We start from the raw sequence: 12,313 nt of genomic DNA, 5'->3' as shown, positions 1-12,313 counted from the left end.
AATACTCGCTCGCCCGCCGCTCACCTCCAGCTGCCACCCAGTTCCTAACAGGCCAGGGTTGGTGACCCCTGTATTAAAATATGTATCTTAACAGCTCTAATGACTATTGCCTTGTAACTTTGATACCATGAGTCTGTACTACAGGCAGTTCTATTTGTTAAAATGTTTGTTGTAGGCCGGGCACAGTGGCTCACGCCTATAATCCCAGCACTTTGGGAGGTCGAGGAGGGCAGATCACCTCAGGCTGGGAGTTCGAGACTAGCCTGACCAGCATGGAGAAACCCCATCTCTACCAAAAATACAAAATTAGCGGTTGTGGTGGCACATGGCTGTAATCCCAGCTACTCGGGAGGCTGAAGCAGGAGAATCACTTGATTCCGGGAGCCGGAGTTTGCGGAGAGCTGAGATTGTGCCATTGCAATCCAGCCTGGTGGATAAGAGCAAAACTCCGTCTCAAATAACAAAAGTTTGTTGTAGAAAAGTGTTGACATAAAGATGTAAACTATGTTTATTTGAGAAGGCTAATTTTACTTCGAAACGTGATAATTAACCTATTAACTAAGACCTAACTGATGAGAGCTAATTAACTTGCAGGAAAGACTGTGCAAGTTGTCATTTAAAGAAAAATAATCAAAAGGCAATCCTCTATGTGCAAAGCAACTTGACAAGCGAAATAGACTGATTTTAAAACACAGTGTGGAGTCCCAGTTTTCCTTGACCCTGAGAATGGAGGGCGGCTCTGGGTTGCCGCTTTCCTTGGTCTCTGCACATGGCTCCTTCACTCATTCCCATCTCTAGAGAGAAGTTTTAGGAAGATTCCACTGCCATGAGAAGCTAAGATAGATAAAGCAGGCCCCTCTGCCCCTGAGCCTCAGCCCACGCCCCGACCCTAACTCCTCCTGGAAGGCTGCCTGGAAGCTCCGCTTCACGCCTCTGCTGGCCCCACTGAGGCAGAAGCCCATAACCAGGGTGGAGGGGCTGATTAGGATATGGAGTTGGCAGGAGGTGTAGGAGCCTTAGGAGGAGAGGTCAGCAGGTGGAACCATGGGGCGTCCCCGACTCTTCCCCATGCAGTTTACTGCATTCAGCATCCAAACCTGGGAAGAAATGGAAACCCTGGGGAATTAAACAATGGGCTCTATGTGGAATTTTTTTTTTTTTTTTTGACGCAGTTTTTCTCTTGTTGCCCAGGCTGGAGTGCAGTGGTGCTATCTCGGTTCACTGCAACCTCCGCCTCCCAGGTTCAAGCTATTCTCCTGCCTCAGCCCCCGGAATAGCTGGGACTATAGGTGCCCGCCACCATGCCGAGCTAATTTTTGTATTTTTAGTGGAGAAGGGGTTTTGCCATGTTGGTCAGTCTGGTCTTGAGCTCCTGGACTCAGGTGATCCGTCCACCTCGGCCTCCCAAAGTGCTGGGATTATAGGAATGAGCCACCGTGCCCAGCCTATGTGGAATACTTTTAAACATCTGTTATTTAGACACATATATTGAGATAATCAACATAGTGGCAACACTGGATATTTGGCTATTTGATAAACAGCACAAATAATTCAAGGAGTGTGCACAGAACTCAGCCTGGAGACCCCAGGGAAGAACCAATGGGTATGTCCAGGTGGAAATAGGAACACGCCAAGTATCTTAGCAACCCGGTGGCATATGTGTCCCATCGGCATCTACTTCATATTTTGCCAAGTGAGAGAGTAGGAGGGCAGCCCTGGCAGCCTCAGATGGATCCTTCAAGTTGGAAATGCGGCTTCAGCCCTGTCATTAGGATTTCTTTGGAGGGCAGGGGAGCGCTTCTCACAAAGAAACAAAACAAAGTTACATTTAGTAAGGCATGGAGATTACCGGGTGCTAACTTATTAATTAATGTAGCACATATCCAGTGAGTGCCTATACTATGCCGGGCTGTGCCTGGAGATACAATGCTCCCCCACCCCCGTGGAGCGCTTTTCCGGTTAAGGCCCACGCCCCTGGCCTTCTTGAAGCCGATGGTGCAAAGGCCTCTGAGGTGCAAGCTGACAAGCACCCCTCTCCGAAGACTTTCCCACCTCCCTCTGGTCACCAGGCCCATAACTAGGATCCAAACCCGAGCCATCCAGCCCGGCCCTGGCTGGGCTCACTGCAGATGAAGCCCCGGCTGGACTTGAGTGGGGACTCACCCACTGGTGTCCATGCTTTGCAGTCGCTGGAACAACGTTTCGGAGAGGCTCGGCCGGCTGGTCTCGGTCGCTCGGGGATTCTCGTTTGAAAGAGGAACCTCCTTGGCCTCACAGGAGCCAGCAGACGGAGGGATGTTTCTCGGGGGCAGCTCGGGGGGAGACACGATACTTTCTACCGGAGAGAACAGCGGGAAGGCCATTGGTGAGGACACTGTGCATGCAACCTGGCCTTCACCGCAGCCCCACGGGGTCCAGGCCGCGACACCCAGGTTATCGATCTCCTTCTGCGTCCCCACGTCCCTCACTGACTCCCTCCTGGAGGGAGAGCCTCTTGCCACAGGGCCCTGGCTAGCACAGTGTCTGCCCCACCTTGGCCATCAGCAAACACCTGCTGGGGCCAGAAGGCCCTGCTCCATTGGAGGGCCTGAAAGGCCTGCAGCGCTGCTGACCTTGGGCAGACTAAGCCAGCAGTGGCAGGCAGGTGAGCAGGATGGGTCTGGCTCTCAGGCTTTCAGGGGCTGAGACAGGTGCCTCATGATGGCTGAGTCCTGGACTGGGCAGAGGCCTAGTTCCCAGAATAGGCCAAAACCACAGGAGGGAACCAGGGGTAAGGAGGCAGGCAGGCCTAGCCACACTGCCCCTCTCCCTCTCTCCCTGGTCCCCTCTCTACAGCCTCTGCCCTTCCTTCTCTCCTCCCCCAGACCCTCAGAAACACACAAAAGAAAGCAAGGGGGTGCCCTTCACTCAGAGACATTCAACAAATGACTTGAACTTGGCCTGGTAGTGGGAGCCCACCCATCCCCTTTAGGAGAAGGTTCATCCTGTACATACCACGAATGGATAAAGGTCGCTGAGTCCCTCAGGTCCAGAGCTCTGTCTGAGCCTCTTCCCACACATAGCAGCTGCCCCTGGCCCAACCACAGTGGGCCCCGGGGGACCTCCTCTTTAGAGAACGGGCCCTTCACTTCCTCTCTCTGGGGTTCTGAAGAGAACTAGGAGTCTGCTTTGAGCTCCACGGTCTGACAGTGCCCTGGGCCCAAGCAGACCTCTTGGACTGCGGGTGCCTCATGTAGCATTGCTCTGGTTCAAGCCGACGACTGGGCGACCTCGTTTGGGGAAGTGAAGCCAGCAGTCATGAGACTGAGGTTCTTTTTTCGGCCCTCACAGAAACTTGTCGGGATCTTCCTCCAGACAGCCATGCCCAGAGGGGCCCAACTAGCTGGGGTGGGTGGCCCGAAGGGAGTGAGGGTGGTTAGTGTGGAGGACGTTTCTGCAGGACAGCTTCTCAGCATGGCCCTGGGCGCCTGGGGGCAGCTGGGGCAGGTGCGGCCAGGGCGCGGTGCTGGTGAGTGACCTTGGGCTCACAATGGGACAGGTCAGCCCTAGCTCTTCCACAGCCTGACCTTCCTGATTCCAGAGGGCAGCGCTCACTCAGACCAGGGAGGCCAGAAGGGACAGGGCCTGCCTAGGACCCCTTCAGCCTCCATGGAGCTGCGGTCCTTTTGGAAATGAAGAGCTGCACAACCATGAAAAGGGCGTTTCCATGAGGGTGGGAGGAAGCAGGGGGCCCTGGTGGCCCACAAGCCAGCCCACAGGTGAGGGAGAGAAAGGATGCCTGCAGCAAGCCCCCAGAACAGGCAGGAGCCAGGCAAGGGTCTCAGTACATCTGGAGGAATCTTTCCTCTCTTGGGGGAGAGCCTGGGGGACCTGGCAGTCTCCACCTGCTGGAATTCAGGAAGAGCCCTGGGCAACTGAGGGGCCCGGTTAGGTATCTCATGCTTTTCTTTTAGGAAATAAGCCTTTTGTTTTGTTTTGTTTCTTTTTTTTTTTAACTTGTATTTTAAGTTCAGGGGTACCTGTGCAGGTTTATTACATAGGTAAACTTACGTCATGGGGTTTGTTGTACAGATTATGTCATCATCCTGGTATTAAGCCTAGTACCCAATAGTTATTTCTGATCCTGTCCTTCCTCCCACCCCACCACCTTCAGGAAGGCTCCAGTGTGCGCTGTTCCCTTCTTTGTGTCCATGTGTTTTCATCATTTATCTCCTACTTAAGTGAGAACATGTGGTGTCTGGTTTTCTGTTCTTGTGTTTGTTTGCTAAGGATAACGACCTCCAGTTCCATCCATGTTCCTGCAAAGGACATGATCTCGTTCTTTTTGCTGGCTGCATAGTATTCCTTGGTGTACATGTACCCCATTTTCTTTATCCAGTCTACCACTGATGGGCATTTAGGCTGATTCCATGTCTTTGTTATTACAAATAGTGCTGCAGTGAACATACGCAGATGTGTCTTTGTAACAAAGTGATTTCTATTCCCTTAGGTATATTCTCAGTAAATCTTTGAGGGGAAAAGTGGGACATCCCCAGGTAAGCTCCTTCTCTGCAAGACTTTCTCCATCTGACTCTTGCTCTATTGGTCTTTGTCCCTATGGTGTAAAGGGCACCCTAAGTCTCACATACTTTTTAGGGACTGTATAATTTTTTTCTTTTTTTTTTTGAGACGGAGTCTCCCTGTTGCCAGGCTGGAGTGCAGTGCTGCAATCTTGGCTCACTACAACCTCCACCTCCTGGGTTCAAGCGATTTTCCTGCCTCAACCTCCCAAGCTGCTGGAACTACAGGCATGTACCACCACACCTGGCTAATTTTTGTATTTTTAGTAGACACAGGGTTTCACCATGTTGACCAGGATAGTCTCGATCTACTGACCTCGTGATCCACCCGCCTCAGTCTCCCAAAGTGTTGGGATTACAAGCATGAGCAACCGCACCCAGCTGGGACTGTACATTTTTTTCAACATATTTTTAGGGGTTATATTTCCCCCACCCCCTTTTAATGATGACATAAAGACACACCTTCCTCATCCTCCCAGTTAGGTGCAAGGGTCTTCTCCTTCACTCTCCTCGCATTGAAATTCAGCAGATTGTAATGATACTAATGACCATAGCTGCATTTATTGAGTGCTTACTATTAATATGTGCCAGGCTCTGTGTGCTACATTTCTCAACTCATTTGATCCTTGGGATACCGTGAGAGGCAGGTACTATTGCTATTCTCTCTCTCTCTGTCTTTTTAAAGACCAGTCAAGTGAAGCAGAGGAAGTGGAGCCTTTTTACTCTCTCTCTTTCTCTCTCTCTCTCTCTCTCTTTTTTTTTTTTTCTTAGACAAGGTCTCTTTCTGTCACCCAGGCTAGAGTGCAGTGGTGCAATCACGGCTCACTGCAACCTTGAACTGCTAGACTCAAGGAATCCTCCTGCCTCCGCCTCCTGAGTAGCTAGGACTACAGGCCTGAGCCACCATGCCTGAATAAATTTTTTAAAACGCTTTTTGCAGAGACAGGGTTGCCTTTGTTGCCCAGGAGGGTCTCAAACTCCTGGCCTCAAGCGATCTTCCCACCTTGGCCTCCCAAAGTTCTGGGGTTACAGGCATGAGCCAGCAAGCCCAGCCTTATTTTTACTGTCTCTTTAAAGGGAAGTCTGTGATTCAGAGAGGTCAGGTAATTTCCCCAAGGTCACACAGCTAATAAGCTGGGGAGGAGAAATTTTAACCCGTGTCTGCCTGACCCCAGAGCCTGTGTTCCTAACTTGTCCTTAACCCCATGCCAACAATCTCCCTCTGATAATAGGACTCACCTAATCTACAAGCACTCAAGGTGGGTGCAGGGCAAGTTCCCAAAAGTACCTCCTGCCGTCCTGTCCCTCCCTCCCTACCTGTGTCCTCCTCAGGGTCATCGCCTGTGTCCTCTTCCTCCAGCGGCACAGGGTATTGCAGATGGGTCACCAGCCCCATGTTTTCCTTCTTGTAAAACTCGATGAGCTGGTCCAGTTTGGTAAAGAACTTCATGGGGACACCTTCGGATGCCTGAGGACAGAACACCCAAACAAACGCACATGTTAACCAACTAGAATGTCACCCAACCACAAAGGCCACCTGCAGCGGAGACCAGTGAGGCAGAGGGAGTGACTGTGATCCAGGAAAAGCCCTAGGCTCCTACACAGGGTGTGTGGCCCTCACGCCCACAACCTCACATCCTGCAACCAGCAGCTGCCAAGGGTCCTTCTGCAAAAGGCACACAGAGGATCGTTCCTAAGATCTGTTTTTCTTTCCATTTAAAAAAAAAAAACTGGCCGGGCGCGGTGGCTCAAGCCTGTAATCCCAGCACTTTGGGAGGCCGAGACGGGTGGATCACGAGGTCAGGAGATCGAGACCATCCTGGCTAACACAGTGAAACCCCGTCTCTACTAAAAAATACAAAAAAACTAGCCGGGCGAGGTGGCGGGCGCCTGTAGTCCCAGCTACTCGGGAGGCTGAGGCAGGAGAATGGCCTGAACCCGGGAGGCGGAGCTTGCAGTGAGCTGAGATCCGGCCACTGCACTCCAGCAAGGGGGACAGAGTGAGACTCCGTCTCAAAAAAAAAAAAAACTTTTATTTTTAAAAGTATTTTTGGGCCAGGCACGGTGGCTCACACCTGTAATCCTAGCACTTTGGGAGGCCAAGGCAGGTGGATCACCTGAGGTCAGGAGTTTGAGACCGGCCTGGCCAACATGATGAAACCCCATCTCTACTAAAAAAAAAAAAAGAATACAAAAATTAGACGGGTGTGGTGGCGGGTGCCTGTAATCCCTGCTACTCGGGAGGCTGAGATAGGAAAATCACTTGAACCTGGGAGGTGGAGGTTGCAGTGAGCTGAGATCGCGCCACTGCACTCCAGCCTGGGCAACTCAGTCTCAAAATAAATAAAATCAAATAAAAGTATTTTTTTTTTTTTTTTTGAGATGGAGTCTCGCTCTGTAGCCCAGGCTGGAGTGCAGTGGCCGGATCTCAGCTCACTGCAAGCTCCGCCTCCCGGGTTCACGCCATTCTCCAGCCTCAGCCTCCCGAGTAGCTGGGACTACAGGCGCTGCCACCTCGCCCGGCTATTTTTTGTATTTCTTAGTAGAGACGGGGTTTCACCGTGTTAGCCAGGATGGTCTCGATCTCCTGACCTCGTGATCCGCCCATCTCGGCCTCCCAAAGTGCTGGGATTACAGGCTTGAGCCACCACGCCCGGCCAAATAAAAGTATTTTTATACAAATAGTGTATTTATAGTATGGCAAAATTAGAAATATGATTTTTTTTAAAATCAGAAATTTGTCTGGGTGCAATGGCTCATGCCAATAATCCCAGCACTTTGGGAGGGCTGAGGTGGGCAGATCACTTGAAGTCAGGAGTTTGAGACCAGTCTGGCCAACATGGTGAAGGCCCATCTCTACTAAAAATACAAAAATTAGCTGGGCTTGGTGGTGCGCACCTAAAATTTCAGCTACTAGGGAGGGGTGGGGCAGAAGAATCGCTTGAACCTGGGAGGCGGAGGTTGCAGTGAGCTAAGATCACACCACTGCACTCCAGCCTGGGCGACAGAGTGGGACCCTATCTCAAAAAAAAAAAAAAAAAAAAGAAAAAGAAAGAAAGAAGAAAGAAAGAAAGAAAGAAAGAAAGAAAGAAAGAAAGAAAGAAAGAAAGAAAGAAAGAAAGAAATCACCTGTAATCCCACAACCCCAAGACAGCTATTTTCCACAGTTTAGAATGTGTTTTTCTAGACTTTGTGTGTGTGTTTGGTGGGAAAGTTATTTTTATTTTTTCCTTCACGAATAACTTTTTTTGAAAAAACACAGGAAAAAATCAATTCTAGCAATTGCTTTGCTTTTATTTTTATTTTTTTCATTTGTTATAGTTTTTTTTTTTTTAATCAAAACTCAGTAAATGATCTACCTGGTTCGTATCTGTTGCTGATAGCAGAGGACCTTGGGGGTAATTGTGCTCGGCTATTCAAATGTCCTGGGGCAGATCCCTTTTCTGTAAGCCCTGTGGCTCTAGCCCGTAGTTCCAGGTGGTCCCAGAGCAGCCAGCCTGACCCCTACCTCACCCTTTACCCTCTTGCCAGGCCCTGCCCTCAGGGGCAGCTAAACAGGAGCAAGGGATCAGGCTGTGGGTAGGCACAGGAATGAGCCCCAAAGAGGCACCCCCTCTGGGTGAGGCCTCCCTGGTCTGGAGGAACATAGTGCCCCTGGCAACTGCTAAGTGCCTGTGATTCACCGTGTCCTCCTAACAGCCACCATGTCAGTGACTTTCAGATTATTTTATTTTATTTTATTTGAGATGGAGTCTCACTCTGTCACCCAGGCTGGAGTGCAGTGGCACGGTCTTGGTTTACTGCAGCCTCCACCACCTGAGTTCAAGAGATTCTCTGGCCTCAGCCTCCCAAGTAGCTGGGATTACAGTTGTCTGCCACCACACCCAGCTAATTTTTGTAATTTTAGTAGAGACGGGATTTCACCATGTTGGCCAGGCTGGTCTCAAACTCCTGATCTCAAGTGATCTGCTCGCCTCAGCCTTCCAAAGTGCTGGGATTACAGGTGTGAAACACCCACACCCGGCAACTTTGAGGTCATTTAAAAATTAGTTGAAAAGTCGCCATCCGGCCGGGCGCGGTGGCTCAAGCCTGTAATCCCAGCACTTTGGGAGGCCGAGACGGGTGGATCGCGAGGTCAGGAGATCGAGACCATCCTGGCTAACACAGTGAAACCCCGTCTCTACTAAAAAATACAAAAAAACTAGCCGGGCGAGGTGGCGGGCGCCTGTAGTCCCAGCTACTCGGGAGGCTGAGGCAGGAGAATGGCGTGAACCCGGGAGGCAGAGCTTGCAGTGAGCCGAGATCGCGCCACTGCACTCCAGCCTGGGCGACAGAGCGAGACTCCGTCTCAAAAAAAAAAAAAAAAAGAAAGAAAAGTCGCCATCCTTGGAGTTGGAAGTCAAGGACCTCACCGCTCCTCTGGGGGCTGCCAGCTGCCTTCTTTCTGGAGGGAATGGGACCCATCGCCTGTGGGAAATGAGACCCATAGGCAAGTAGGATGGAGGTTGAAAATCCCACCCTGGTTAGTGAGCGGGCGGCATCTGGCCTGAGCGTGGCTGGGCCAAGCGGTGGCCTTCCTGCCTCCAAGTCAGATAGCTACTGGGATTGGGAGTGATTTGGGCGGGTGGGAGGGTGCCTAAAGGTCTTCAGATTACAGGTAAGTGGAATCGGGAGAGCAGATGAGGCAGGATGTCCCAGACTGGGACAGATTCAGACATCAGGGAGCAGGGTTAGGATTCAGACCTGTTCCCGAGCGCTTGTGCCTAGGTGGCTAACTCCAAGTCCTAGTGAGGACGCATACACCTCTTTCACTGATCTGTGATTCAGGGCTGTCCATTTGGGCTCTCTCTCTCTCTCTCTCTCTTTCCAAGTGTGTTTTTTGTGTGTATATGCATTGTACACATGTATAAGCCTGTGCCTGGGGGTATATGTGTGTGTTTGTGTGTGTATCTTAAGTTAGTTAGTAAATTTATAGAGAGTTTAGCAAAACGGTGTCCTAAATTCTTTTCGATAAATTTCCTTGTTTCTACAAAGCCCCATGTTAAGCAATCTCTTTCAAACATTGTTGAACCAGAACTATCTGAGCAGCAGCAGCCGGGCCTTCTATAAAGTAACATGAGTAGGTTCAAAAACCAAAGTGAACAGAATAGCAAAAATAATTTGACACGATACAAGATCTATGAACTCGATTCAGTTAAACCAGTCGTGAAAAGTGTCAGACTGTCAAAAAATGTACAGCTAATAGATGACAAGCCATTAAAAGTGTGGAAAAGGAATATGAAAATACCAAAGAAAGTCAAAGTTGAATGCCTCATGTGTGATTCCAGAAAAGGATTCTCGGCTGGAGGGTATCTGAAGAATGCGTGTTTGAGTGAGCATGTGAGATTTGGGAATTTAAGACGCATCAATGCTAAAACCAAGTAAGACATGTTATTTTATGCACCGCTAAGAAACTGAACCACAGACTATGTTACATCATTGATTATAGACATATGTGGCTCCAGAGATGTGAAATCTGAAAGGTGAACATCTTAGACTTGATGACATACGCCGTGTACTAGGAACAGAGCAATTTAAAGCAGTCCCTGTGGACCCGGCGAGGCCACCGCGTGTGCCTGGCCTGCTCCCAGAGGCCAGGGAGCCAGGGTCTGGCAAACCAAGGCTGCTGGCTGCCTGGGTTCCCAGGAAGGGAGAGAATGCAGGGTAGAAGCCAAGCCTCATGGATGGTGGACTGGTAGCAAGCCGAAAATGGCCGCTGATAAGTGTGCTGGGGAGGGAGCCTTCCTCCACCTCTCCTCCTCCGAGGGGAAAGCACCCAGGGAGAGCACAGCAGCTCTACAGGAAGCAGATCCACAGGGGCAGACCCCACCTGAGGGAAAACCTGCTGTGTGCAGTGGGCCCACAGGAAGCACCCTGTGCCCACAGGCAGCGCATACAGGAGACGGCGAAGGTGGGGCACCAACCAGGCAAAGGCAGGTGTCCCTGGAGAAAATGTCCGGGAAGGTGTCCTCATAAGACTTTGCTCTTGGCCCTAAGCTTTGACAGGGATAACAGAGAACTTACGTTCAAAGCACATTCTAGAACAGGAAGAGAAAGGGTCAGAGCCCAAGACAGGGATAAGAGAAGCTACAGAGCCGGCCCAGACAGGGGAGGGGCGGGGAGCTTGGTCTAGACATGTGGGTGGTGAGGAGCATGGTCTAGCCTCAGTGTGTCCAGTGCAGAGAGGAGCAGCCCACCCATGGTTTTGCATTCTGAGCCTGGGCCCAGAAAGGTCCTGCATCAGGGTGCGATGGCCAAGGGGACAGGGCAGAGTGGCCGATGGGGGGATGGGTCCATTTGAAGGGCGACCATGCCTGGGTGTGACCTAACAATCCCCACACAGTCAAAGCCAGGAGGGGCTTCCAGGTGGACAGTGTATTGACATCCACAGGCCAGCAGGAGCAGGGGGGTCCTGCAGGGACAGGCCTGGGGGTTCCCACCCACAGCAGGTCAAGTCCATACCCGCCCAGCAGTGCGCCCATAGTCAGGACAAGTCTGCTCACAGCTGTGCCATCCCCAGACTGTGCAGGGCCTGGCAATTGGAGCAGCAATTAGTGGTTCGATGGATTTGCTGCCTTGGGTCAGGATGACAGACAAGAATTGGAGCCAGGAGGAGGGATGGTCAGGGAGGGCCTTCCATGGGTCTGTGACTGGGGATGCAGAGAAACGGTGGCAAGCAGGGGAGCTGCCCTCACTCACACCCCCCAGCACATCGCCAAAAGTGGTGGTGCCTTTTCAGCAATTGTAAAAGGCAAAACGTGAACAAGGTGTCATGTGTGTTTTTCATGTGCATGGTCCAAAGTCCCGGCAGGAGGCAGATGTCTCATTAAATGGGGGAACTTAGGGAGAATGTAGGGACAGGGCATCGGGATACCAATAAGACGCAGTACAGCCCCCGGAACTCGCAGCAGTTACCACTCTAGGAAGATCACAGGCAAGAAGCAGGTGCTGGAACCCAGAGGGGGCTGCCCAGCAGGCGCTGTGGCCTCGTGTGGAGCTGACCATGGAGACCTTACAGGATGGGTGCAGGGCAATAATTCCCCACCCCCACCCCCCACAACCTTCCTGTCATCTGGCTGCGGCTCCCACTGGCCAAACCCAGTGAGAAAGCAGGGGGCAGGGAAGCGAATGAATTGGGGAGCAAATGGAAGATGCTCGGCACGTGAAGGCCACGGTGAAAAGGTGCCCAAGGAGACAGAGGGAAAGCAAGTGCCTGCGTCCCCCCATGAGGTGTGCAGCCTCAGATCGGGAGGTTAGCACCAGCCACACTTCTGACCAAGAAGGGGGCTGCCCTTGGTTCCTAACGGCCCAGGCTGCCAGACTTCGTTCCTCATTCCACAGCGGCTGCCTTCCTGAAAAGAGTTGTTAAGTCATTTTGAAACAGAGAAGGAAACCGTGAAGGCCCAAGTCAGCTGGGACACGATCCCCGCAAGGGTTACCGGCGGCCCCCCAGTGATGCCCTCAGACATGTGGATTTCTGCCGTGGCAACTCTCCCTTTTTCCTGGAGTGAATGTCTCCACTCTTTAGCAGGCAACTAGAGCACAACACAGGAAGCCTGATTTTGAACAAAACCAAGAGCAGCATTGCCTTATTTAAGAAGGCTTGTTAAATTATGACATCTCAGCCGGGCACGGTGGCTCATGCCTGTAATCCCAGCACTTTGGGAGGCCAAGGCGAGTGGATCACGAGGTCAGGAGTTCAAGACCAGCCTGGC

General features: G+C 51.4%; 1 protein-coding gene across 2 annotated transcripts in view; it reads right to left on the bottom strand.

The window, feature by feature from the left end:
- Positions 1 to 12,313, bottom strand: part of INPP5D (inositol polyphosphate-5-phosphatase D) — a 153,674-nt gene that overhangs the window by 85,308 nt on the left and 56,053 nt on the right. Inside the window, exons 3-4 of one of the 2 annotated variants that reach the window (XM_045367920.2) lie at positions 5,877 to 6,027; positions 2,164 to 2,335 (exon numbers count right to left, since the gene is read on the bottom strand). In XM_045367920.2, coding sequence (XP_045223855.2) covers positions 2,164 to 2,335; positions 5,877 to 6,027 — 323 coding nt within the window. Of the gene's footprint in view, positions 1 to 2,163; positions 2,336 to 2,994; positions 3,263 to 5,876; positions 6,028 to 12,313 lie in introns of those variants that run through there. The other variant, XM_045367922.2, reaches the window with a different exon arrangement.

The sequence above is a fragment of the Macaca fascicularis genome, chromosome 12, assembly GCF_037993035.2.
Source record: "Macaca fascicularis isolate 582-1 chromosome 12, T2T-MFA8v1.1".
NCBI classification, from domain to species: domain Eukaryota; kingdom Metazoa; phylum Chordata; class Mammalia; order Primates; family Cercopithecidae; genus Macaca; species Macaca fascicularis.
Note: the sequence above shows the minus strand (reverse complement) of the source record. Positions and strands in the feature narration are given on the sequence as shown.